The following is a 27260-nucleotide window of genomic DNA, read 5'->3' on the forward strand; positions in this document are numbered from 1 at the left end:
GCTCATTCTCTCCGTGCACAACGCCGGCGCGACGCACGTTCGCTCCGAGACGTCGAAGCCCCGCCCCAAGCCGCCGCCCCGCCGCCCGCGCGCGCGTGTGCCCCTTCGCCCGCCGCGACCGACCGACTCAACCGCGCGCGCGGACGACATCCTCGGACGCAGCGATGGCGCCGACGCGCACCCGTATTCTCGCGCTCGCGCCCGTCATCCTCGTCGTCGTCCTCTGCCTCGAAGGGTGCCGGGCGCAGCAGCAGCAGCAGCAGCAGCAGCAGCAGCCTCCTTCCACCGCCGAGCTCGTGAGTCTCGCGGGCCCAAAACCCCCGCTTCCGCTCGACACCCCTCCCAAACCACTCCCAAACCACTCTCGAGGCGGGGTTTTATCGCCTTAGGGTAGCTCAACCCTAACTAAGCGATGCGTCCGAGGATCAGGAGAGAGATATTCGAGGTTCCGATGGACCAAAAAAATGCTCTTCACCGCGTCGCGCGCCTCTCGCTCTTTCCCGACTGACTGAGCACATCCCGATCCCACTCCCGCAGTGGGCGGAATACTTGAACATCGACCCCGCCGCCGCCGCGGCCGACCCGACCGCTCGCCTCGCCGACGACGACGTTCCCGACTTCTGGCCGGGTGAGGACACAGGAACCCGTCGAGCCGCGGCGGAAACGTCCCCAAGTCCCAGTCCCAGCCCCCGTCCCAGTCCCAGCCCTCGTCCCAGTCCCAGCCCCCGTCCCCGTCCCCGATCCTCACGCGTCCCGTCACGTCTCCCCGATCGCGTCCGCAGACGGCGAGGACCTCGAGCCGGACATCAATACCACGTGCGCGGAGATGGGTCGCGACCACTGCCCATACGATGCAAACTACGAACGCGCGTCCATCCTCTGCGAGTGGAAGGCGAAGGGCGCGACAAACTGGATGGTGCGTTCCACCGTCAGGGGCTACCCGTACGTCACGGAGGGCGATGCCGTGAGCGGCGACCCGCTCGCCGCCGCGGATTGGCTCCGCATAGCTTTCCACGAGACTGGTCAGTTCATGTGGAATAACCGGCGCGGCACCGGCGACGACGGCTCGTTCTGGTGAGTCACCCCCTTCTCGTCCACTCGCGACCGTTTCTGACCGTTTCTGACCGTTTCTGACCGTTTCTGACCGTTTCACGACTCACGACGCGAGATACGCCCGTGCGCGTACCGCCGCGACTTTCGCCCCTCCGTCTCCTCGCGCCCGTCGGTGCTCTCATATGTACCTCTCATCGAGCGCCTCTCCTTGACGTTTCACGCGCTCGCAGGTACGAAGCCAACGCGAAAACGGCGCCGTCAAAGTTTGCCGCTAACTTTGAGCTGTGGGAGCAGACCCTGGACGCCAGGAAGAAGGTGTACCGCACGGTAAACAGGTGCGGCGCGTCCGTCGAGGACGCGTGCAGGTACCCGTGCGAGGAGGTACGAGCCGCCGCGGCGACGCCCAACCAGTTTATTTTTTCCCGTTTCGTTTCCCGAAACAAAGTCCGCTGTTCCTCTCGCGCGCGACGTGACGCGACGATTCCGACCGACGCGTTCGTAGGTGTGCGACTACGTGGATCAGACGCTGTTCCCGGGTTTTAAACCCACCGGCTCGGCGAGCTCCAGCTGCGACGAGAGCCTCGAGGATACCGCCGCGGAGGATTTCCCCGTCGAGGCTACCCGCGGCGGCTACGCCGCCGCGAGCTACTCGACGCGATCTGGAAGCTCCTCTGGAAGCTCCTCTGGAAGCTACTCGACGCGATCGGCGACCCGTCCGACCACCCCCGCGCGGACGTCGACGACGCGCGCGGTCCGAGTGGCTCGTCACGCATCTTCGTCTCCTTCCTCTCCTTCTTCTTCTTCTTCTTCTTCGTCCGCCGGTTCATCGTCTGCTTCCAGATCATCCGCCGGGTCGGCGTCCTCATCTTCGTCTTCTTCTTCAGAGGCTGGCGGTCGAGCGACGCCGCGCTCCGTCCGCCGCCCCGGCCGCGTCGAGCACCCACGCCACCACGACGCGGACGCGTGGATGATCGCCGCCGCGCTTCCGGAGGGGTTCCGAACTCCGTTCGACCAGACTGCCGCGCTCGCCGAGGGCAAAGGTACGAGCGCTTGCTACTCTCGGTGCCGCTCCGACTGCGCGGAGCATCACGGGAACTCGCTCGAGACGGAGCCCGGATACGTACCCGGACACGACACTACTTCGAGTAGTTCGTCCCGAAAAGACGTCGAGTGCGAGGTTTCCTTCGCGGACGTCCTTCAGTACGCCGGCGCCGCCTCCGTCGAGGTCACCGGCGGCCCCAAGCTTCTGCGACACGTCAAGGTGCGCGCGGCCCCGAGAGGAATCGAACCCTCGACGGCGGCGGGAACACCCCGACGCGGGTCCCGCCCCGTTCCCCACGCCGCTGGCGCTAGGTTTTCCTCCCCGCGCGAGCGAATGACGACGTGACCCTCCCTTCCCCCCCTCTCTCAGCCCGGCCGTTGCGACGCGAACGGCCCCGACGGAGCCTTCATCTTACCCGCGTCTCACGGCCAGAGCGTCGCCGACATGGTGAACACGATACCGTTCTTCAAGCAGTGCCACTGCGCCGGTACATCGCACCTCGTGGCGCTGACCGGGGCGCACACGCTCGGCCACGCGCACTCCAGGCACGTCACCGACTGGTGCGTCCAGCAGTCGCTGCCAAACACGGAAAACTCGAGAAACCTGGACGCCACCCCGGACGTGTTCGACAATACCTTCTGGAAACACGTGACCCGCGCGGAGTGCCCGCGCTTTCGCAAGCACGCGGATCATTACGACAGGTGCACCGCGCCCTACCTCGCCGACTCGTACGCGCAAACGACCTGGCCAAGGCTCCAGCCGACAAAGCAGGACTGCGACGAGCCCTTCGCGTGGAATAACACGAACGACACCCTCTGGTACGATCGATGGGGCGACACGTGCGACCCGCGCGATGAACCTCGCAGGTGTGCGAACGTGACGTCCGCGGACAGCGGCACGTGCAGGTGGGCGCCCGCGCCGCCCGTCGGAATCGCGCCTCGACTCTCACGCCTTCTTCGCCCTCGACTCGTTTCTGACCGTTTCTGATCGTTTCTGACCGCCGTTTCTGATCGTTTCTGACCGTTTCCGACCGTTTCTGACCGTTTCCGACCGTCGCCTCCCCCGCCCCCAACCCCCCCGCGCGCTAGCTCGAGCGTGTGCGGCGGCGAGTGCGTCCCTCCCGAGCGGTCCACCAGGTGCGAGTGCGACGTGTGCGATTCCGCGTTGACGAATCGCGAATTTTGCACTGGAGCCGCCACGTGCGGCACCTTTCACAGCGATCACATGCTCTGGGCCACGCGCGAGACGTACCGCGAGGTGGAGCTGTACGCGACGGACCAGGCCAAGTTTTTTGCCAATTACGCGCTCGCCCACGTCAGGATGGCTCACGTTGGGTGCGAGGCTTGCGGCGTAGGGACTGACCTCACGTCGGATCCGTGCGCCGGCGGCGGCGACGACCACCACGACCACCACCACTGAGCCGACGACGGGGCTATCCCACGACGACGCGACGCGAGCGAACAAAGAAACGCTGAACGAACGACGAACGAACGACGAACGAACGACGAACGAACGAAAGATGAACGAAAGAAAGATGAACGAACGAAAGATGAACGAACGAAAGATGAAGTATCGTCACCACCGGCTAGATTGCTAGGCTCGGTCGTGATGGAAACGCTTTTTCGGCGGCGGCGCGCGCGTCTCCTCCCTCTCGTCGTCGTCGTCGTCCCTCTTCCAAACCTTCGTCTTTTCCCTTCCCTCTTCGTCGTCGTCCTCCTTCGCTACGCATCCTTCGCCGCCCCCGCCGCCATCCTCCGTCGCCGCCTCTTCCCCGACGTGATCATCCTCGTTCTTCCGTTTCTTCGCGCCGCCGCCGCCCGCGCACGCGTCACGCGTGCGTGGTTTCCACTGCGCCACGAGCCTCGCCGCGAGCGTCGCCGGGTTACCCTTGCCGCTCTTCCCGTACGCGGCGGCGAGGTGAGCGCCCAACGTGTCATCCGTGAAAAATCTCGCCAGCATCGACTCCGCGGACAGCGAGTTGACCGCCATGACCCCCGCGAGCTTGTCGGTCAGCGCGTCGGGATCCGGTGCTACTCCCGGTGACGATGGCGCGTCGACCATCGCGGCGACGTGCGACGGGCAGCTACGCACGAACGCGCGGAGGCCGTCGGCGACTGCGGACGAGGGCGGTCGAGGGCGGGGTTGTTAGTTTCCAAGTTTGCGTCTTTGAGCGACGACGGGTGTGAAGTTCGAAGGGTCACGCGCGCACCGTGGGGTGGGAGGGATTCCGCGGTGAATGCGCTGCCGCCGCGGGGCTGTCGACCGCTGCGGCGCATCGCGGTATTTTTCCAACCGGACGCGGACCGGATTGCGCCCGCTTCCAGGTTGGGCCATCACCGCCACTTTTGTTACGTAAACTGCTCAGCTGCTGCTCTGCTAGGATCTGCCGACCGTTGAGCGTTCGTGCGTTGTTGAGTTTCGAGCCAGAGCGCCGGGCGCGCAGCCAGACACGACCCCGGACTTTCGTTCGATGGCACTGGTCGTCAAGCGCGACAGGGGCCGACCCAAGGGCAGCAAGAACAAGGTCAAGAGTGCATCGGCGCCGGTTCCCGCTGTCAAGCGCGGCAGGGGCCGACCCAAGGGGAGCAAAAACAGGAAGACCCCCGACGCAGATCTCGTTGTGGAGCCCGATGTGCTCATATGCCCCATCACGCGAACCATGTTCCGCGACCCGGTGGTGCTTTTCGATTCGGGGCACACATACGAGAGGAGCGCCATTTTGTCGCACTTCTGCCGCAACGGGGCCAAGGATCCGCTCACGCGTCGCGCCTTGAGCAGCACGAAGGTGACGACGAACTGGGCGGTGAGACAGATTGTTCAGTTTTGGCTGGACAAGCACCCTGGCGTGATGCCCGACGGGTGGGAGATTCGCGAGGTTCTGGAGCCGTCGAAGGATGACGGAACGCGCAGGATCGATGAGGGGGGTGACGTCGGAGTGCTCCGGACATGGCGTGCGATGTGCCCTGCACTGCAGGAGGTGTGGCCGGAGGACGAGCAACCGCAGGACTGGGAAGGGGTGACGATGGAAAACAACGGCCGGGTGGTGGAGCTTGAGTTGGAAGACGTTGGCCTGACGGGCGCAGTGCCGGCTGAGCTTGGGCGCCTGAGCGCGTTGAGGAAGTTGAGCCTCAGCCGCAATCGGCTGACGAGCGTGCCGGCTGAGATCGGGCAGCTCACGTCGCTGGTGAAGTTGTACCTCCACGACAATCGGCTGACGAGCGTGCCGGCGGAGATCGGGCAGCTCACGTCGCTGGAGGGGTTGTGGCTCCGGCACAATCAGCTGACGAGCTTGCCGGCGGAGATCGGACAGCTCACGGCGCTGAGGGTGTTGTTGCTCTACGGCAATCAGCTGACGAGCGTGCCGGCGGAGATCGGGCAGCTCACATCGCTGACCGAGTTGCACCTCGCCGACAATCAGTTGACGAGCGTGCCGGCGGAGATCGGGCAGCTCACGTCTCTGGAGAGGTTGGGCCTCAGAGACAACCAGCTGACGAGCGTGCCGGCGGAGATCGGGCAGCTAACGTCGCTGGAGAGGTTGTACCTCGGCGGCAATCGGCTGACGAGCGTGCCGGCGGAGATTGGGCAGCTCACTGAGCTGAAGGAGTTGAACCTCGAGGGCAATCAGCTGACGAGCGTGCCGGCGGAGATCGGGCAGCTCACGTCGCTGGAGAGGTTGTACCTCGGCCACAATCAGTTGACGAGTGTGCCGGCTGTGATACGCGAGAGAAATCCATCGATTTTATACTGGTAATAAGAGTTAAGTTAACCCTTATCAGCAGCTTAGTTTAGGAAGGAACTACTTTCCCGCACGGTGGAGCAGTCAGCCCTTCAGACGACGACGGTGCACCTTCCGCACATTCTCGCCAGTTGACTATGGCGCTTTGCTCGCCGCTCCGCGGCGTCAAAGTGCCGCTAAGATTCCATCACGCGTTTCGACGGTCGGCATGCCAACAATCAAACTCCCGTGGACTCGCCATTTTCCCGCGTGCGAACGCCTCGGGCCTTGAGAGCGACGCGCTCTCTGGGCATCGGTCGGATTTCCAGGGTGAGGAGGAGGTTTTCGTCGCGCGCGCGTCTTCGTCGAGGCTCGACGCCTTCCTCGCGGACCAAATATCAGGAGTGAGTCGAAGTCGAATCGTCGAGAGCATCAAGAGCGGCGTCGTCGTCGTCAACGGTAACGTCACGACCAAGCCTTCGCACAAGCTCGACATCGGGGACAGGGTGATTTGCGGGGAGATCGTCGCGTCGCCACCCACAGAGGTCGCCCCCGAGAACATCCCGCTGGACGTCGTGTTCGAGGACGACCACCTCGTCGTCGTCAACAAACCACCGGGCATGGTGGTGCATCCATCCGCGGGACACGCGGGCGGAAGCCTGGTGAACGCCCTCCTGTTCCACTGCAACGAGAGGTCAAACCGAGGAGACGACGCCTCGAAGATGATCGACGTCCCACGACTCGGAGTCGTGCACCGAATCGACAAGGGCACCTCCGGACTGCTGGTGATGGCCAAGGACGCCGCCGCGCAGGCTGGCCTGCAGACGCAGTTCGCGAATAGGTCCGTCAGGCGACGGTATCTCGCCATCGTCTTGGGGACTCCCGCACGGGAGAGCGGTCGGATCGACGCGCCAATCGGCCGAGACCCGGCGGATCGGTTAAAAATGGCAATCGTCCGCGGCGCGACGGGACGACAGGCGATCAGTAACTTCGGCGTCCGCGCTCGACTCGTGCGCGGTAACGCGTCGCTCGTGGAGTGGCAGCTCGAGACGGGGCGGACGCACCAGATTCGCGTGCACGCGCGGGAGATGGGACATCCCATCGTCGGAGACGAAGCCTACGGGGGGGTAAGTTTATTTTAATCTGTGTTAAACCCTCTACGGGCAATTAGACTGACGTGGTTTTTTTTTGTTTACAGGGCGGATCGGCGGCGGCGGAGTTTCTGCGACGAGACGGGGCGATGTCGGCGGCTGCGGCGAGAGAAATCGTCGCAAAGTGCGCGCGGCCGATGCTGCACGCGCGGTCGCTGGGTTTCCGGCATCCGGTCACCGGCGAGGAGATCAGTTTCGCGGTCGAACCGCCGCCCGATTTCGTCGACGCCTTCACCGAGTTGTCGAAATATTAGAGTTTTCAATTCAAAATACGCTAGCTAGAGTCGGCCGGCGCCGATGTTCTCACAGTCGCGACGTCGAGCGACGGGTACGGGGCGGGGCCGAGTTCACACGGAACGATGCCTATATACCTTTCTAGCTAGTGTTAACGTAAAACATTGAATCAGAATTGAAATGGTTTAAAAATACTAAAGCCTTTGTCATCGGCCAAAAGCACCAAAGGCATTGAAAAGGGAGCGAGAAGGGGTGCCCGCGCCGTTCGGGTTAGGGACATCCATCACATCTCCATCGGCGAAAGTTATCCTTATCTGCTTTGTATGTACACCATCGTTTTCACGAGGCAATGATGGCTCTCCCGCAACTCCAGTCGTGGAGTTGCCTCCCGTTTTCTGCAGCTGGGACCGGGTTGCTTCGAACCCGTATTGCATGGACAAAGATCGCAGTTGCCTCACTTCCATCTCGAGCGAGTCCAGGTAGTCGGCGGTGGCGTTGATCGTGTCGCGGGCACGATCCTGAGCGCCTGAACTTATCCCGACTAGTTTCAGCGATTCGCTTCTGAAAGACTTTCTCGACCCAAGGGAAGACGAACGCTCCCCGGTCAGCAACTTGTCCTGCATACTGTTCGGTAGCAACTCCTTCACGGTGTCGAGGTCCATGAGGAATCTCGCATTTGTTCGATGCCGCGCATAGCACGCACACATTCCACCGAAACATACCAGCGCGGCGACGCCGACGCCAACCACGGTGGTGATGAGCACGTCAGGGTCGTCCCCGTTGCCCCCACCTTCGTTGATATTGATATTGACCTCCGCCGACCCATCACTGCCGTCTGTCCCAGACACCAGGTTTAGGTCGTAAGCGTCCTTGGCGAATTGGGACACCGCAGCATCGTCGACGCCAGGCAGCGACTTTAATTCGGCGACAGGATCCAACTCTGACATAGTCGGCGACAAACCTGAGGATGTCAGCTTGACGATTGCAGTTTCGATATCCTCGCGAGTGACAGACGCCACACTCGTGATCAGATCGATATCGAAAATGAAATTTGGGACCGATAGGAGACGCCGTGAGACAGAGGTCGCCATTGCCGCTTCACACACCGCAAGCCTGGCGTCAATACCCGAGCTCTGGAGGACGAAATTGCAGGCCAAATCTCCGTTCTCTGCAGTGGCAAGCACCTCGATCTTGGTCACCATGACACCAGTAAGAGCGGCATCAGCGAGGATCCCCGCCTTTTTCTTGGCCTTGGGATCCATAATCGTGTTTATGAGGGCGTCGCGGGAAGCCTCTGCCTTTTCCCTAAGTTCTTCCACGTCGGGCGAAGGGGGCGGAAGTTTTTCCACGGGGGGCGGAGGGGGATGCGACGGACCAGCTGGTCTTGGGGGCACCGGAGCCGGAGGAGGAGGGGAGACCGGAGCCGGAGGAGGAGGAGGAGGGGAGACCGGAGCCGGAGGAGGAGGGGAGTTGAACGCCCACATCGACTTGAACGCGTAATGCTGCCTCGCTCCAGTCTCGCACGATGCATCCATACTTTGTTCGCAGATAGGTAAACTGTCAGAGATGCCCGCCATGATCTCGCCTGCAGAATTGGTATTCTGCGCTGCTGGGATGCGGCGTCGATAAACCACAGCTCCGGTGAAGTGCTCGACGAATGTCTCGCCACTCGTTGCCCTGACCGCGCCGCCACCAAATGACCTGGCACCGCCGACATCTACCAGAATGACGCACCTGCCTTCGCCTCCAAACCATTCGACGCCGACGCAGTCTAAAAGTCCCTCAGAAACAGTTGCAAATGATCGCACACGACACGACTCAAGGCACCCCTCGAGGCTGTTTACACCGGGAATATCCATGTCAGAGCCGTAAATACGCGCCATGGGTTTCACGCGGCATGCGGCCGTCGCATTGCCAGCAAAATCCTGGCACATCAGCGGCCCTTCAAACGGTCCAGTGGTTGATCCCACTTTTCCGGACAACGCCATGCCAATCGTGGCTACAATCGTGCCATCATCGATGGTCGTCGTTGAGTTATCCGTTGAATTATATATACCTGTCGAGTTGTACAAGAAATCGTCGTGTCGCTCAATGAACCAAGCCCCTGCGTCGACAGAAGCATTCACGCTTTCAAATTGAGCGACGCCGGATGAGTACGAACGTGTGCCGATTCCCTTGGGTACCACCTCTGCAGCATCACTTGAATATCGCAGGGGCATGCGTAGTTCGATCCCGTCAATTTCGCGCATCTCCCGCATCTCGCCAATCCACTCAATCACATTGCTTGTTGCAGTTGCGACGGTCCCTGCAGCTGGAAAATTCATCGGAAGAAACGAAAGTGACACGCGTCGTAGTGTTGCAGAGTCCGCCTGGCGCGCGACATTGAGAATGAAGCGCCAGACATTCGATCGACCCACCGCGTCGTAGCGCGCGTGTGCAGCTGATACCCACGCGTGGCCTTCGCCAATGACGTTGGTACCGTGGATCTTTGCAATACCTGCGGATGGTTCGTCCTCAATTCCGTGTTGTCCTGCCCTGAGGACGACGGACGACAGCGCAAGCGTGCGAAGGATAACTTTGGTGCCATCGCACACGATGCCGCCAGTAGTGCCAGTGTCAATCACGCAGTTTATCGGATCCGGCATATCGATTGGGATATTTACCGAGTCATATGCATCGTCAAGCGACAAAAGCTGGGAGACATCAGGCGACAGACTGTTGCTGGAACGGAATGGAACGATCCAAGCTGGCACCCCAGACAGAGAATGTAGAATGTTCAGTGAATCCACGTCGCACAGGGTCCCGTCCGCGTCGAAAACGATGTTGTCTTTCAGGCCGTTCGTGGTGAAGTAAACCCGTACGTCAGACGAATCAGTGAAATCTGCGCCGCGGAATCGAATTTCGTATCCACCATCGCCGGAATTTGCGCAGCCCTCACCACAGGATCGAATTGGAGGCACGGAATACGACAGAAACATTGCATCATTTACTGTGACCCACCCGCCTGCGGGTCCCGCAATTGCGCACGCACCGGCAAAGCCGTTCACGCCGTTGCCCCCAGAGCACATGTTTGCGCGATTGTCCACACCTGTGGGTGTTCCTTTCAGATTCAAGGCATCGAAACCGTCGCCGAAGAAGAGACAACCATTGATCACCGGCGCATTCGGGTTTGAAGCTGACCACCAGCGGTCAGCATGCGGTGGGGACAAGTAGTTGACGTGCGCGCGTCCGTTCGCAAGAAACTTACTGTGAATAATCTGGAGGTGACCAACGTCCGAGCCAACCATCACCCCACCCTCGGCGTTACCCCAGGCGATGCAGCTTGCCAATGTTGTCGCGATTCTTGCACCTGGTATATCGCCATCGGCACGGGGATCCAACTGAGACACGAAAAATCCGGCACCTGCGGATGTATCGGCCTCGTTATTGTCAAATGCGCCAGGCGCCACGGCGGAAGTAAACTTTGGGTCACCAGCTCCTACGTCCAACACGTCAAAGCCGATCCAAAATCCATGACTCTCCGAACCGCACGCGCGGTTACCGCTCACGATTCCAGTACCGGGGTTCAGCCTGAACACTGCAGGGGTTGAATCGGAAGGAAGGCCCGATCCATGTGCTTGAGTGAAGATCCCAACGTTGCGGAGTATGTTTGATGCAGGCGGAATTAATGATCCAGGGGATGTTGCTACGTGGTACGAGTGGCCATGCGTGTCGAAGATGACGTTGTCAGAGATGGATACTGCGGCGGATGACAAAACAACAATGCCGCGATTCCAAGCCCTGTGTACCGAGCATCCCTTGATGTAACTTGTAGGGTCGATGGAGTCGCCGAATAGAGAAATTGGGTGCCTCGGTCCGATTGATGGATTACCGGCTGCAGACGACTGACCCGCACGTGTAAACTCAACTCCGGAAATGCGCGCGGACCCGCGCTGGATGGCCACGGCGGCGCCGAATCTATTGCTGGTCGATTCGACGCCCACAACTCGGACATTACGGGTCAGTCTCGCGACAACGGCTCGAGCATCGATCTGTTTCGACTGACTTGTGTGCGTTTTTGAAACGTGCGTGAAATTTAATGGTGCCGGTTTGCCATCTGCATCAGTGAAATTGACGCGCGCGTAGCTCTGACACGGAACGACGGAGAACTGCGAACACTCTCCATGATTCTCGTGGATGCTTGATATGTACCTGGTCTCGTGCGTTGAAGCATCGCCACCAAAGGTTGTGCCAGAAATTATGATCTCGTCACCGACGTCCCATCCATCAAGAGATGCAGTGAGGACATCGACATGCTCATCACCAACCGCAGCGACGTTCGCTAGCGTGGACCACTCAGTCGCAGCGGCATGACCCCGGAGTAAAACCTCGCCATCAATGGCAACTATCGATCGGGGTCCCGCACCGGCGATGGAAACACTGCCACGTTCACCGCGCAGCTCAAACGTCACGGTCTTTTTCTTTGGATGCGTTGCGAATTCTCCCCCGACACGCAGCTTTCCCCCGTTCACCATAATTGATTCCGCCGCAATGACGACCTCGTCAGGGGCATCCGGGGGTACGGTGAGTGTACCGTCCACGATCCAGAACCGAACATCCGCTCGTGCGACGTCCACCGCAAGGGTTGTGCCCGGGGGGACATACACGACATCTGTCGTCGCCGGGGAAGGGTAGACACCATCAGTCCAGACGGTGATGTCGCTCCATCGGTGCACGAGGCCGTCGCCCGGCTGAAGACCGAGCAACTTCCGACCTTGCGCAAGTGTATTGCTGCCAGGTGTTGCCACGCGAAGCGAATTCAGGTCAAGGAGGTTGGAGGCTTCCAAATTAGTCCACGAAGTTGCCGGCTTTGAGGGGAATCTAGTGTCGGCGGAGGCGAGCAGGCTGCGGCGGCGGCCTGCCGGCAAATTCACCTTGGGCGCCGCGACGATCTCCGTCAGGTTCGTCGTACACGAGGCCGAAGCGGGGCCGGCGCAACGGAGAAAGCGACCAGACGCATCGCGAGCGTTGACTTTTGGGTGAGCCGCAGGTGCTGAAAAGAGTCTTGACGCGTCATGGATTCGTCTGGTGATCACGCCGGGAACTCCGTGCAATTCAATCATCTTTGTGATGACATTCCATGAAATTGCACCTTCGCTCTCCACAATCGAAACACCGTCTGTGACGGCGTCCGTTGCTGGCATTAACCCGGCCTTCAAAGCGAGAGGCGCCCGCCAATTAATCATGAATCGTCGCGCTGAGCAAAATACTTCACCAGTCGGGATATCCTCGACGTTTTGCGCGGACACGGCGACATCGAGTCCAGTGTGCAGGGCGTCTAGCTTTGCTTTAATATCTGCAAACGTGTCGAGTGGATTCATTGATGCGGATTCAACACCCGAGACGTTGAAGGAAGGACCGGCCAGTTTTACTTTGAAGTCGGGGTAGAATTCCGTGCTGAGGATGTTGCTTCCGTATACAATCTCCTTGCCACTGTTCCCGCCGGCGAGATCGGTTTTGTCTATGTATAGGCCCATAGGTGTCGTGCTAGACAAGCCGGAGAAAATTCCTTTCCAGTCAGAATAGTTCGCGCCTGATCCGCCACATCCGCCCACCCGCTGAAGCTGAATAGTCACGTCGTCTCCTCCTGCTGAGCGCTCTACCGCAAGATTTATCAAAGCACTTTGCCCTTCGACGAGACCGTGCACCTTCGATGGTGTTCGGACCAGGTTTCGAGGAGTGTCTCCGATGCTGACTTCATCGATCCAGAATATGCCATGCAACATCCTGTTTTCGCTGCCAGCAGCGGAGAGCTCCATCGCGCTTGGGCACGTCTCCGCGTCAAACATTGGATTCACGGGAGCCTCAAACGACATCGAGACAAGTTTTGCGGCGGTCGTGGTGCCGACATTTTTAATGCTTGAGAGGTCCACCTCGAGGAATCGCCAGGTATTGTCTGCGAAAACTGAAGGAGGGAGTAGGCCCAAGCACGTAGGAACGTGCCATGCGTCTTCGTCCACAATGTCCCAATTCAACGGAATTGAACATTTATTTGAGCTGCCGACGACTGCGGAGGCGAAGTGGAGGAGGACGTGAGCGCGCGCGTCAGCAGGGATCTTGTATCCAAAGGATAAATACCGGCCGGAGCCAGATGTGCTCATCGGAGATGGAAACTTCCGTCTTGGAACTGCCCCTCGGCTCGACATTGTCGCGACACCGTCAACACGCAGGGACCCGCGCCCGCACATCGCCGTTGTCGGATCCACAATAGCGGCGCCACGCCAACCAGGAGCGCCTTCCGACGCTGCAAGTGCGAGCGCGCCGCCACCGTCGGGTTCGAATGCATCCATTGTGCGACCATCGGGCGTGCACGTCGCCCAAGCAAAGAGATCCTCTATGGCATCCTTGATTTCTGCGACAGACGCGTCTTGGGGAATTGCTCGGGTCTTACGCTGGTCCATTGCCTCAAGCTTGAACGTTCCTCCAGGCGACGTCGGTAGTGTAAAGGTAAACCTTTCCCTCGCATTGTCGTTGTGAGAAAACGAGAATAGATGCCTTGTCGGTTCAGCAGCGCTCCCATCCGCGACGCTGAGCTGTCCATCACTACCAGAGCGAGCTGACAAAAGCTGAGCGAAGGTCCAAGTCGTCTCTAGACCAACGTCTATGCGGCTGCTTTCGGAAATGGTCGATTTAGCGTGGGCAACGAAGGGGATCGGCGAACCCGGCGTTGCCCGGATGCTTTCGGAGGCAAACAAGTCCGCGCCAATCTCGCTCACTGCGGTGACAGTCACATCATTGCCAGCCAGGCTGAGCCGCACGTCAGACACCCCGGAGATTCCAGAGAAAAGAAAGCGATGCACACCACCCGATGGTGGTGGGATGAACGCGCCCACGAATCGTTCGACGCGATCATTCGAAGTATTGCGGGATATAGATTCAGCCAGCGTCGATGAAGCGCCCGCCTCAGAAACAGCGTCGTAAACAGCGTCGAGATTTTGCAGGGAGGCCACCGGGGAAGCTAGAGTTAACGCTTGCACCTTGATGCCGCCGCTGCCCATGTAGGGCGCGTGAGAGCCAGACATCACAGAGGAGGCACCCATTGACCAGGTGGCCAACTCGTCAGGGTTTTTGACACTGTTTTCAGGGGCAGCAAGTTCGGCAATTTGTTTACCTGCGTCGCAGACAAGGGTGGTATCGTTTGACCTTCCGGGATCAACGACGCAGTCGGTACCGAGGGATCCGTCGACTCGCTCGCCAAGTGTAACGTCCCGGACTTGATCCAGGAAGTGACCAGAAATCACCAAGGTCCCTGGGGATCCGTCCGCCACAGCGATGCTGGTCATCGTCGGGGCAATTTCCAGCGCATACGCCGTCCCGAGCTCCGGAGACCACTCGACACCGCCAAAAGGCTCGAACAGGGCGCGTCCGGAACCCGCGATGGCTTGCGACTGTCCGCTTCCAAGCACAAGATCCATCGGATAGGCGCCCGCAGGTATGTCCTTCGGGATTCGACATTCGAACCACGCGTCCGCGCAGTCGCAATCGTTGACGTTGAATTCGTTGCACTTCACCTCATGCTCGACGAGCACACCATTAGGATATAGACCTCCAGCAGCGCGCAAATGACGGGATGTGCCGCGCACGCGATCGACGAGTGTGTTGCCAGCATCCAAGTTTGTTTCGCGGAGCTGACAATCTATGAATTCGCCGAGGACGGCTCTGGTCACGCGAGCCAGGCCTGGTAAACGCACCGGATCGTGCAGAACGTAGGTGTTCGGGTCGAAAACAGCTGTGATTGACCCATCCACATCAGCATCTGACAAATTGACTGTATCTGCAAAGCACGTCTTTCCTCGAACAACTACTGTTTCACCGGGCGCAGCTCGCATAGGGGTCACATCCCTGAGCCTTGACGTGGTGCCGAGCGTCTGCCTAAATGTGCACGTATTTGCATGTTCGGTTTTTGCGCATAGGCCGTTGTTCCAAGTCGGGTCGCTAACAGCGCCCCCTTCATTGAGAATCTTCACATATACTTCGTCTGAGGCGGTACCACACGTCCCTTGGTTCACCACAGTACCTCGTCTGATCATCCGTGCGTGTGCGGCAGATGCCGCTGGCGGCACGAGACAAATGAGGGCTGTGGCACTGCTTAGTAAGGGATCGACTGCACACCTTGGTCCGTCTCGTTGCCCGATGTTGACACTCACGAGAGGTGAGAGCGGTTCGGAAATGTTCACAGCCTTGCCAGGCGGCTGAGAGGGCATCAGGTTAGCGCCCCTTATAGTAAGTAGGGTGCCACCTAAGAGCGATCCAACATTCGGTTCCACGGAATCGACCCTGGGCCTTCCAGTTTCGGTGTCGGCAGATATCAGGGAATCAGTCACCATCACAGCACTCGAAACGCCTGCTTGTGTCCCTGGCGGGGCATTGACCCGCATGTTGAAAGTTTTTGGTTCAGCATATACCGTGCACCTCCCTTCTGTTAAGTTTAGCTTTCCGAAATCTCCGCTGTGCGGCATATGACGACACGACGTCTTTATCACGTGAGAATCCAGCAAGTCCTCCAAAATTGTGTGTCTCTGCGCGGATGGATTTTCATCATCGAGACCTGTCCCGTCTGTGAAAATAAAGTCACACGTGCCGAATTCAGCACAGTGCTCAGCTATTGCAGTCATATTATGCAGGTCATCAGGCGCGATGCATTGATCTGAGAAGGTTCCAGAGAACTTCGGGACCTCTTCACCGCAATCAGGATCCCAAGCGCCGCAGTCACAATCGCATCCATCGGTTGAGTTGTACTTTGAAGCTTCACACTCCCAATGGATAGGAATGGTCGACTCAGCCGAATTTATAAGCGTCATGTTTGCAATATTCTCGCTGGCGATGGTACCATTCAGAATATCAAAAGCGCTTATTGTGCTGAGCGTCGAAGTTAAGTTAGCTAGCTCTGTCTGTTGTTGAGTAGATGCAAGCATGTTACTTTCAAGAATTTCCGCTGACATAGTCTCAGTCTCAGCATCCTGAGATGCAGACATCCCAGCATCGGCTGTAACAGCATCTTCATCTTCATAACTCTCGACAACTGTCGAGTCATCGTCGACCTCGTCGTCGTCAACCTCACCGGGAGGGACTGTCACCGTATCGATCACCTCAGGGTCAATCGCGATCTGCAGCTCGATGCCTTGATTTTCTTGGAGCCGGCGCCTACTGTCAATATTGCCTTGCGCACTTCCAACGCCGACAATCATTATTCTGGATGCTGGAATGCCCATGAGCAGGGCGATATTTCTGACGAGACCGTCGGTTCCAGTCTTATCGAAGAACTCCTCTTCAGTTACGGCGAGGCCGATCTTGAGTTCGATGACTTCACTGATGACCAGATCGACTGCTCGAGGACCACGAAGAATTACCTCTGCGAATCCTGTCAACCGGTTGTAATAATTTGCTCCATGGGTGTATGATATATTCGTGGGATCCAAATTTGGAGGAGAAAGTCCGTTCCGCATCGACTCAAAAGTCACACTGGCAAGTGGCTCCACTAACTTGCCATCCACGTATGCATCCACGCGATTGGATATCCCGTAGTAAACCCGAATGTGCACCGCTTCATCAGGTCTACTATGTCGCAGGCGCAATCGAATTTTTTTCGGATTGGTCGCGCTGAGGTATAAATCATGAGAGCTTCCGACATTTCCTGTCAGATGCCCTTGAGTCCATCGCTGAACTTTTTTGTTCCATCCGCGTCCATACATCATCGGGCCTGTGTAAAGACTTACTGCCCGCGCATTATTGAGATTGTCATTAATAGCACTGTGACCCTGCTTAGAGTACACATTGAGGGCGAGTGGAAATATGCGTCGAGACATAGCGTCTGCATCCAAAGATTCAAACGTTATTCGTCGCTGCTTCCCACCTTCGCACTTGTATGCGTTCCAGCCATTCACCTCTATGCATCCTTCGCGTAAGGTTCCTGGATAATCGTATAGCCTGGAGGCACTTAGCGGTACTTCATCTTTTGAGAAACCCGCTGCTTCTTTAGGGTAAAATGCATTAGATGGAATGAGATCTGCCATAGTCTTGCGTTGGGCGTCTGTATATCGTAATGTGCTGTTCCAGCGCAACTCGTTGCTCTTTGCAACAACGGTGCCACCGATCCCCCCGACAAGTGTGCCATCAAGGTCTCTGATAAGAGAGTTACGTTTACCATCACACGCTATTTGGGCGCATGTTCGGCTCTGCACTGTACCTGCCGAGCTTAGTGGGGAGGCATACATTCTCACTCTGCTAGCTTCTTCTGTACCAGGAAACACGAGATTCTTCGTTTCGATATCTGCAGTGTCGTCATGAAAGAGTAAAATGGGACCCTTGCCGTTCATGGGCGAGTTCTCGATTGCAAAGTTGCAACTAGTGAAGTTCGCAAACTCTGTGTCGTGAATGACCGTCCCGCCGCAGAGAGATGGTGAATTGCTAATCTGATTGGGGCGACGGGGTTCTGTGGAACCGTAAAATGCTGCTGCAGATATGCCCACCTGACCACACCGATTCGGGTCGGCAGTAAAGGTCATATTGCTCACCTGTCAAGCGATTTGAAAAGAAGGATCAGCAAACAAGCTAAGAAAAAATAGGAAGAAAAAGCGAATCTTGACGAATGAATGACGCTTCAAGCGAATCGATACGATGTCGTAAATGACAAGCACACCTTAAGATGAATGTTACTGCGACATACATGAGCAAATGCGCTTCCAGCAGTTATCCAACCTGTGACGCCTATGTTGACATCATGAATCCTATTTCCTGATGCAAATATCGACTGGCCACCCCCATAGGTGAGCATGCCATAACCCGCTACGCTGTACACAGTATATCCAACATAGGCGCCTGTCATCATTTTGACGCCTTGGAAGTCTACAGCGTGTATAATGTTATTGCCGAGTCGTCGACGAATCTCAGGATCGTTTACCGAGCTATGATGGATGCCACTCGATGCAATGCCAGTGTACTGTACGCCGCTCACGGAGTTCTTCAAAAACTTTGCCTCTGGGTAGCTTGAAACGGTTTTGCCGACTTTGAAAGAAAGTTTTATTCCATGCGCGCCAGTATCATGAAAATAATCTTTGGCATCATCTTTCACAAACACAATATTGTTGGACACAAGCTGATTATGTTGCCCGCTCATTGTTATCGCTCCAGCGTCCGAAGTTGTGTTGAAAACAAAGTTATTCTTCACAGTCATTCCTTTACCAACAAAATCAATCGCAGATCCGAAGTTTGTGACAAAAATCGAATCGTGGACGTAGCTCTCTGCACCATCATAGGGTTTTTCAACCTTGATGTCAGCTCTGTTGTAATTACCGCTTATTTTCAAGCAGCTACTCGTTCTGCGCTGACCACAGTTTTCGAATTTGACGTGCGAAATAAGTGCTTGTCCCTGTATCTTTTGAGCTGCACAGGCCCTTGCCTCTTTGGATACTTTGGATATACTTCGGGAAAACCGCGCTCGGACAACGTGTATTGCAGCTCCGAGTTCTTCAACGTCTAATGATCCGGTAAGAGATTGTTTGTTCGAAGTGTACACATCTGCGCCAACCACTCTCACAGTTGATTTATCGCCCAGTACACCCAACTCGGTGCCAGGCAAACCTCGACGGAAGGAATATCGATCACCTGGGCCAAGGTGTGCTCTTAATAGAGGCTCGGAGAGAGTCAACCGATAACGCGAGTCCATTTCATCATCAGATGAAACTTTTTCGACAGCGGTTACGGAGACAATCTCATGCCCTGTCCAGTTTCGGGAAGAGCTCGAAATCACGACTCGTTCACCCATAAATGTTTCAGTCATGCTTGTAGTGGACGGAGGTTCATCTGTAAATTTCGACGAGCCCGAGGAGGCGTCCACCACGACTGTACTTGCTCCAGCTTGCGCATCCTCAGCGAGTCTCAACCAAGTTGCGACACGAGGGGTGCCATGCAAACTCAGGGTACCCAGCACCATCATGTATTTCCTCAGCGCTCCTTCAGAGAGATGGGTAGCAGTACGTGCCAGTCCTTTCCGGTGCCCGGTGAGTTCAATTGTGACCGTTCCATCTGTAAACGGGCTGTCCACTGATCCAGCCTCCATACGACCAGATTTTGGCGCTATCAAGATTGATTGTGCGCTAACTTTCAGGTTGGGTTTCGCCCACGAAGAGCCAACAAACTTCAAAGTACCGTATATATCGAGCCATCTTAAATTAGCTGTCGCCGGACAATCAGCATCGAGCGTTACTGTCCACCCTGGTTTGATGATTGCATCATCTCCATCTTGGGGAGGTGTCCACTCGGCATCAGCGTTCGTGTCGCACCAAGAAAAGGTTTTTGATTCACTCAAGGTAAATTTTGGAGCATTTACATCTCCACCAACACAGTTCATTGCTGGCGTTAAACAGTTCCTTTCTGGCATCTTTGGATCACAATCAGCTCTACCAAATGGATATTTCATTTTGGGGGATTTATCGCATAAACGATCATCGCAGATAGGCAGAGAGGGGTCATGGCCATACATCAAGTCACCTGCGGAATTCTTCTTTACCCCCCGTGAGTTTCGGCGGAAAATGCGACGATAGGGAAATTGACCTCTTGGTGCTGTACTTCCATGGGGCCATGGAATTTGTTGTGACCACAGCTCTTGAAATGTTCCCTTCAGCTCGCCGAGAATTATGTGACAATAACTGCGTCCATGTATTTCTCTGCTGCCATCCCAGGCTTTCCAATCCTCCCATGGCCTAGAGCTAGAACTCCATGCTGAATCAGACACGATTCCTCGACAGTCGGCGCGTAGATCGCACTCTCGAAAGCATTTGTCTGCGAAATCCGGTTTTGTCCTCGAGGGCGTAACTGGACCGTATGAATGGATCCGTAACATCGTGATACCTTCGTCTGGTTTGAAAAAACATCCTTTACCACGAGTGGCAACTATGCCACTGATGTCAGCGCGATCAGACTCGCATTCCAGACTGTACGGCATGTTTCGGTATGGCGGCGTGGGCGGATTTGCTCCACCCCTTCGACCTGCCACTTTCGGGAGGATGGCACCAGAGAGGAGCATGTCAAAATATCCTCCGTTTCCTTTGTTGTCGGCATCCGTCTGATTTGGCAAATACACCCAATCCCCTGCAACGTGATCGGTGCTGGTAAAGCCACCCCAAGGTTCCATCTGGAACGTCTCAACGGATGTCTTGTTATATGAGTTCTGAGATACGAGACTTGGGGTCCAATACCCTAAACCTGAGGCACCTGAGGTCTCCTTGCGAATGCCCGACACCTTCGTAGAGATTGAATCTGGTAAGGTGAGGGTAGGGAAACGGAAAACCGCCCATTCGTCCATGAGGGCATCGCGCAAATGCGACGAACCTGACCAACCACGAAGCTCTGGGTCATCGAATCCTTTAGCGTTGACATTGATTTCATGCACAATCGGCAGAGAATTCGTTTTATTCGTCATCATCACGGTGAATTGCACGTTCCAGCGTCGTTCCGCGTGGTTATAATGGAAAAATGGCACCGCAGCCTTCCCGAACTTTGTCTTTATGATGAAGCCTAATCCTCGTCGTCCATTCAAGCCTGAATGGTCATACACGTTAAACACTCGAAGGCTCACTTTGGCCGGATCGCAGACAATCCCCGCAGTGCCAGTATCCAGGCGGCATGCGTCGGGGTCGAAATATCCGAGAGTACCATTGGCTGTATTATGAATCCACGAACTCTTTGGATAAGTTCCAGAAATGGTACCGTCTGCGTCATACAGAATATTATCTGCAAACGTATCTCTCCATATGACTTTTGGTCCAGTTTGCCCTAGGAATGTCGTATTGTACCATCGAGACTCGTGTCCTGCTTTGAACGGCTTGCATGCACTCGGAAGACAGGCCGCGATCGGTGCTCGTTCGCCAAAGCCAATAAAAACGGCATCTACGACTGACGTCCAGCCACCGAAGGGAGCACCGAATCCAATACCCCCACCACCGTATGGACCATCGCCGAATATGACAGGCCGAAGGACGACTGGTGCATTTGGGTCACTCTTGCTCCACCATCGGTCTGCCTGGTTCTTGATGTAACCGATTCCACCCTCTCCATTGGATGCAACCTTGGCATCGATTACATGAAGATGGCCGTTTCCAGTTACTAAGCCGATACCAAGAGCACCATTGAGCCAGGCCTCGCAGCGCATTAGTGTTCCAGTGACCCGCTTGCCATCCGGTATTTCTTTCTCCCGTGGATCCACCCGATCGATCCAGAACCCATCCATGCTACACGAGTGCGCCGTGTTGTTATCGAATGCTCCGAGAGGTGCGTGCTTCGACCAAACCGATGAATCCGAAGATGGACCTGACGGATGTGTAAACGTATCAAACCAAAAACCAAATCCAGCAGAACCAGCAGCTCTATTGCCGACAAAGTCATTGTTTGGGTTCGTTATCCAGAAGTTCGCAGGTGTTTGATCGACGTTAAGCGACGAAAACGATTGATGCGCCATCAGCCCAACATTTTCAGTATACTTGTTCCTAGTCTCTACGCCATCTTCGATGAAAAATTGGTGCCCAAGTACGTTGTACGCGACGTTGCGAGTGACTGTAAGGTTGTGGCAGGCATGTGCAGTCAAAGCGCGATTGAAGGAATGATGTATCGCATTGCCGTAGATGAAAGAGCCTGACTGATCACTTCCGCCATTCTTTTTCTGGGATGGCTGTCCAACCGTGTGAATATGTACGGCGTATCGGCCAAGCTGAAATGCCTGCCCAGCATAAGTTGTTTCAAAGTATTTCAATATCAGCTTGCCAGATAGAGTCATGATGTGAGAACCAAAGCTCGGTATGTCAGATGTACCCCTCACACGAACGTTCCGAGACAAATTTATCACCTCAGCTCGCATTTCTATCGAATGACCGTGACTGCTGTGGGTTATTCCAAGGTGAGTATGGTTCAAAGGTTCTGAGAGATGGACAGTACACAAGCCATCTCCGTCGTGGTTGACAATTGAGGTAATGAATCTCTCCTCTGACTGGCATCGATCATCGCGATTTATCCTACAATTACCTTCGCTTCTTGAAGCCCCTGCGATGACGATTTTGTCTCCCGCCTTCCAATTGGTGACATCCTTGACAACAATCGAGGAATCTCCTCTTTTGGCTGTATGATTGAGAAGACTCCAAGTTGGCGTGACAGGCTTGCCGTGTAAAACGATTTCTCCATCCGTCATAGCCAACGTCTTGATGCCGAATTTTGGCAACGTCAAATCTTGCCAAGATCCGTGAAGCAAGAGATCAAAATTGTGTGTGAATGGGTCAGACTCGTTCCCGACTAAAAGTTTGCCATCCTCACCGTGCACAATCACAGCCTGCGCCTCCATAGTAATATTCTTCGTATCGCTGACTATGAGGGTGCCCTCAATAACCCAGAAGCGAATATAAACGCTTTCATCCAGGACCACGGTAGTATTCGAAGGAATGTAAAGTATGTCAATATTTGTCCAATTAGGGGATGTGCCGTTCCAAGTCGCTGGATCGGAGAAGTTCCCCGACATGGTCTCAGTGGAAGTCGAAAGAAGCGAACGACGCAAGGTTTTATGGTGCGTCACTTGCTTCCTAAGATAACCGTAATCGTGTGTTCTGCCTGACCAAGGGGAGTGGCTGTCCAGCCTAGGCATGACTGCTTTCATGCCGAGGAGGTCAGCTTCTTTCAAAATATTGGGGGGACCGTGCATCTCACGATGAAATTTGCGAGAATTTTCTCCAATGCTCGTTGTAAAGCCGCCGCGTGTACTGGAAATATGTCTGCGAGGTGATTGTGGGGTATCCGGTGAATCACTGGAGCCTACACCGAGCAAATCACGTCGTCTGCGCTTGCTTTGGGACCTTGTCAGGTTCGTGAGGCTGGCCATGTCGAAATCGCACATTTCATCAGCAGTCGCATGGGGAGAGCAACGCACAACTGATCCGCTTGGGTGGCGCACGGAAACACTTGGCATGGAAGAGGGCAAAAACATGCCTCCGTCTCTGACAGAGATGACATCGTTTTCGATGATGCCTTCATTTATGACGGCGACGCTTACCCCAGAGTCCCATTGAGATCCTGGAACTGCTGCGTTACCGAAAGCAAGATCATCGGCCACAGTGGTGTTATCACTTTGAAGAGTCACGGTTCTTCCCCACTCAATGACACGGGAAACTTGACAAGATTCTTGATGACGAGTGTTCTCCCTGACCTCGACATTCAGACCGACATGCAGTGCATCGAGTGCTTTTTTCCAATCTGTGGGTGAGCCTGCAATTGGCAATGTTGCGGTGATGTTTGACCCTCCTGTGGAAGGGCCGATAAGCCTCACCTCAACGTCTCTCAAAGCCGTCGAGCTCGAAGTTGCCAGGATCCCCATGCTCGCACTCTTATTTCCTGCAAGGTCCCCAAAGTTTGCGACGAGTTCGACCGGTTTGGAAATATTGGACGCTTTGCTCAATCCGCAACCTCCCGCAAACTGAACTTCGATGTCTATTTGTCTTGGAATTCCGGATCGGACTTCGGACTTCTTTACGCGAAGGTTTAGCACTGAGTCTTTCCCTTCAGTTAGGAACTGCTTAAGGACGTTGTTTTCCACCCGAACCATCTGTCGGGGCGACTTTGAGAAGCTTATCTCATCGATGTTGAAGTCGCCAATGAGATCCAGGGTCCTCTCGGTCCGAAATCGCAACCCTTCCTCAGGATTTTGATTGCCACAGACATCTGGTTCAATTGAATTGGGCTTATCGTCACAACCTTTTCCGTAATTACCTTTACACTTGTCAAGAACAGGTTGCATCGGAGAGGCAAATTCCAGATACGTAATCTTAGGTTCTACCTCAGTCGGATATCCGCCACTTTCCAACATTGACTTTATGTCGATGACTGCCTCGCGCCAAGTGTCGTCCGCCTCGAAGTTGTGGCCCGAGTCGCCGCATTTCGGGATATCCCAAAGCTCTTCCCGCTCCGCTGTCCATGTCATCGGAATGGAACAGCGACTCCCAGTGTTCTCCATCAAATTCCATCGTTCATCATTGGTATTCTCTTTATCGAATGTCAATACCAGATTTGCTTGAGTCCCAAGAGGAATTTTGTAGTAGAAGGACAGGTAGCGCCCCGTCGAAAAGGCTCCTGGATAATTCAATCCATAAAATGACCCATATGTGTAACTGCCGGGATGCTTGGGGTTGGAGTGCCACACGGGCGCTGATCCAATCCCTTTACCAGGCGTAGTTCGACTTCCACGAACCTTGAGAGACGACCTTCCGCAGGCGGCAGTCGTTGTGTCTCGAATGCCACCTTTCCATTCAGCTATTCCATCCACGAGCAGAAGTCTTCTCCAACCTTGCCAATCTGGTACGGCCCACATCTCTCGTTTTTTCTCCCATTCTGAAAATTCTGTCTCGAAGGAATTGTCCACCTTTGGAGGCTCAAAGGAACCTGTGGGGGGGTTGAACAGTCGTTTGTGAGTAAGCTTTCCGTGCCATTTAAACTTTGATTCCATCCCGCCGTCAAAGTTCTCAGCACATTCACTCCATGAAAACATAGACAAAAGTGTCTCCGTCATAACAGTTTCTTCGTCAGCCAGCGAGATGCTCTTCCAACTGATACTATCTGCAGCACCAAGTTTCAATGAAAAAGCACCTCCCTCCACATCATCTGGAAGAAGGACTCGCCAAGTTGTCAAGCCTCCATCGAGACCCATACCTGTCGTGACGAGTTGACTCAAGGTGTTTTGCGATCCTGGGTTCAGCTGCGGCGCGTCTTCAAGATTGAAGGTCATGTCCATGCCCACTTCCAATTCTCCATTGCCTTTGCCATGCTTCAGACCATGGATCTCGAGGTGATAAACGGACCCTTCCACCATCGGTTTCCAGGCAAAAGCACCTCTAGCGGCGTCTTGGTATACATTAACGCCAGAATAGAACTCGCCGTCGACATAAGTTTTCGGTTTTTCGGCATTTGTATGAGCCTGGTACTTGATCGGGAACCGATACATCGCAGTCTTTGGCGGAGCGAAAAACGTCGATTGGTACCACACACCGTTTCTCCTCGCGAAATCATCGGGAATTCCCTTGAAGAGTGGTCCGGTACGCCACGTTTCCGCGATGATGTCGACATCTGTGGCTTGTTTCGCGGCTGCACGGAACGAGGCGATAACCGCCTTCGCGTCATGACGAAAGTCCCAGTTATCTTGCCATGGATATGTGTACCAGTTATCTGATGCGGTCTCAAAAGCCCAGCGCTCTCGAATAATGCCACTGCGAGCGGAGAGAAACCCATTGTCAATGCTTACATTAGCAATCTGACCCAGTGATCTGTTTTCCGATGATGCCAGCTCGCAATCGAGGACGGTTTGGTTCGTGTTAACGGAGCACGTCGCTTTGACTGGTTGGGCGCCATATCCTGTGTCACCGATCGAGAGGTACATATCGCCTGAGAGAAACTCCCCGCTGACGGTCAAAGTTCGGTCGCCAGTCACGCTGACTCCGTGAACGACAGGCACGACCGCGAGGCTGTAGCTCCCGTTCATCGCGGAGAAAGCGAAACCACCGCTGTCTCCATCCTTGGCGATCATCGAGTGTCCCCTGCCATTATTGTTTGGATTACCTATATACCCTGCCCCATTGGAGCTACCGCCCATTGGATATACTGTGTCCATTTGCGCCCTGCCGTTGGATATGCTGACGTTGTAGTAGCCCTTTGGGATGTCGTCCGGAAGCCGGCATTTGAACGAGCCATAGCGGCATCCATTGCTATCACCGTTGCTCCAATGCCAATTGACGTTGCCACTATCTGGAAAGTGCACGGCATAAAAGTCTCCTTTTGCATCCCGAGGGTTGCACACGTACTCGCCAAAAGAGACCTCATCGATCCAACGCAAACCAGGGTTGCGCAACTCGTCGTCCGCGTTAGCCATGATATCAAGTTGCTCTGTCTTATCAGTTATGCCATGCTCTTCGAACGCGTACACGTCATGAAAGCATAGGCGACCTGAAAGTTGGAATGCATGCACGGCGTGAGAAAATCCTGAGCTTAAATACCACATCGAATGCTGCTCGCCTGGCCAGCTTGAACTTAACGATATACGGGCGAGCGGATTTTCGGGCTGAATAAAACCCTTACAGCAAAAGCAGAAAATGTCGAGATGTGTTGGCAAACATCGGGCGTTCGTGAAAAATACGGCTCTCACCTGTAATCGTAACTTCATCCCCTGGGCCAACTTGTCGCGGGAACACCTCATGAATGAGGGTCGATGTCTGAAAAGTCTGTTTGAAACGACACGAAACTTTGTCGTTTTGACCAAGCTTCGACCAATACCTCGTGTTCCTGTTGCAGAAGCCTTTGTTCCAATCGTCGCGGATGAACCCGCCCTGACCGCTTACGAAGACCTGCACTCGATCTGACCGATATTGGCAAGTGTTGGGGGGTTTTGCGAATGGACTCCCGTCGAGGTTGGAAACCACTGCCCGGGTCTCACACACTATCTTGGTGCTCGATGAGAGATAGTGAACCACATCACAGACAATGCCCCGTCCGAGGATAGAACCACCAAGAAGGACCAATACTTTGTTGACCAACGGGTTGTCGTCAACTGAATCGTCAGAATTCGCCATCTGCGGCTGGAGATTCTTGCCACGGATTGTGATGAGCGTGCCGCCGGCTAGACCTCCCCTATTTGGGGAGACCGAGTCAATTATCGGCACGGGCGGGATAGACGAACTCGCGTCGATCCCGCGCGATGATAGGCAGAAGACCGCGATCAGAAATGCGAAGAACCAACGCATGGGAGACGTCATTCCTGGAGATCGTCTTCCTTGTGCTTCCGAGCAGTATGCTGAGGTGGTCCACAGAGCGCGAGGTTTCACGCTGTATGTGCGGGCACTACTTTGCGTTTGAGTTGCAATTTGTGCTTACCGCGGAGTGGGCGGCCATGCGCAAGTGCGTCTGGCGACAACCTGGTCTTCTCCATGATGCGAAATATCACGCCGGCCGTTTCATAAAATCACGTGAAATCATCACGTGATTTCTATTGTTCATGAAATCACGTGAA

At 55.5% G+C, this 27260-nt stretch overlaps 5 protein-coding genes across 5 annotated transcripts; 3 read left to right on the forward strand and 2 right to left on the reverse strand.

Annotated features, from left to right (window-relative positions):
• Positions 1 to 164: 164 nt before the first annotated feature.
• On the forward strand, positions 165 to 3514 carry MICPUN_98561 (heme-binding peroxidase; the record flags this gene model as incomplete). The annotated part of the gene is made up of 7 exons (XM_002507306.1): positions 165 to 296; positions 538 to 628; positions 783 to 1074; positions 1284 to 1434; positions 1556 to 2314; positions 2465 to 3000; positions 3184 to 3514. The coding sequence occupies 7 exons, from the start codon at positions 165 to 167 to the stop codon at positions 3512 to 3514; spliced, it is 2292 nt and encodes a 763-aa protein (XP_002507352.1).
• A 174-nt stretch (positions 3515 to 3688) lies between these two features.
• Positions 3689 to 4156, reverse strand: MICPUN_55528 (hypothetical protein; the record flags this gene model as incomplete). Its single annotated transcript, XM_002507692.1, has 1 exon — positions 3689 to 4156. One exon carries the CDS (start codon positions 4154 to 4156, stop codon positions 3689 to 3691), a length of 468 nt encoding a protein of 155 aa, XP_002507738.1.
• Positions 4157 to 4565: 409 nt separating this feature from the next.
• Positions 4566 to 5849, forward strand: MICPUN_55529 (u-box domain/leucine-rich repeat protein; the record flags this gene model as incomplete). The annotated part of the gene is made up of 1 exon (XM_002507307.1): positions 4566 to 5849. The coding sequence occupies one exon, from the start codon at positions 4566 to 4568 to the stop codon at positions 5844 to 5846; it is 1281 nt and encodes a 426-aa protein (XP_002507353.1). The 3' UTR covers positions 5847 to 5849.
• A 119-nt stretch (positions 5850 to 5968) lies between these two features.
• Positions 5969 to 7215, forward strand: MICPUN_96893 (predicted protein; the record flags this gene model as incomplete). Its single annotated transcript, XM_002507308.1, has 3 exons — positions 5969 to 6001; positions 6104 to 6937; positions 7009 to 7215. The coding sequence occupies 3 exons, from the start codon at positions 5969 to 5971 to the stop codon at positions 7213 to 7215; spliced, it is 1074 nt and encodes a 357-aa protein (XP_002507354.1).
• Positions 7216 to 7401: 186 nt separating this feature from the next.
• Positions 7402 to 26994, reverse strand: MICPUN_55531 (predicted protein; the record flags this gene model as incomplete). Its single annotated transcript, XM_002507693.1, has 3 exons — positions 7402 to 17748; positions 17874 to 26269; positions 26400 to 26994. 3 exons carry the CDS (start codon positions 26992 to 26994, stop codon positions 7402 to 7404), a joined length of 19338 nt encoding a protein of 6445 aa, XP_002507739.1.
• Between the last annotated feature and the right edge of the window lie 266 nt (positions 26995 to 27260).

The sequence above is a fragment of the Micromonas commoda genome, chromosome 1 (genome assembly GCF_000090985.2).
Source record: "Micromonas commoda chromosome 1, complete sequence".
In the NCBI taxonomy this organism is placed as follows: Eukaryota; Viridiplantae; Chlorophyta; class Mamiellophyceae; order Mamiellales; family Mamiellaceae; genus Micromonas; species Micromonas commoda.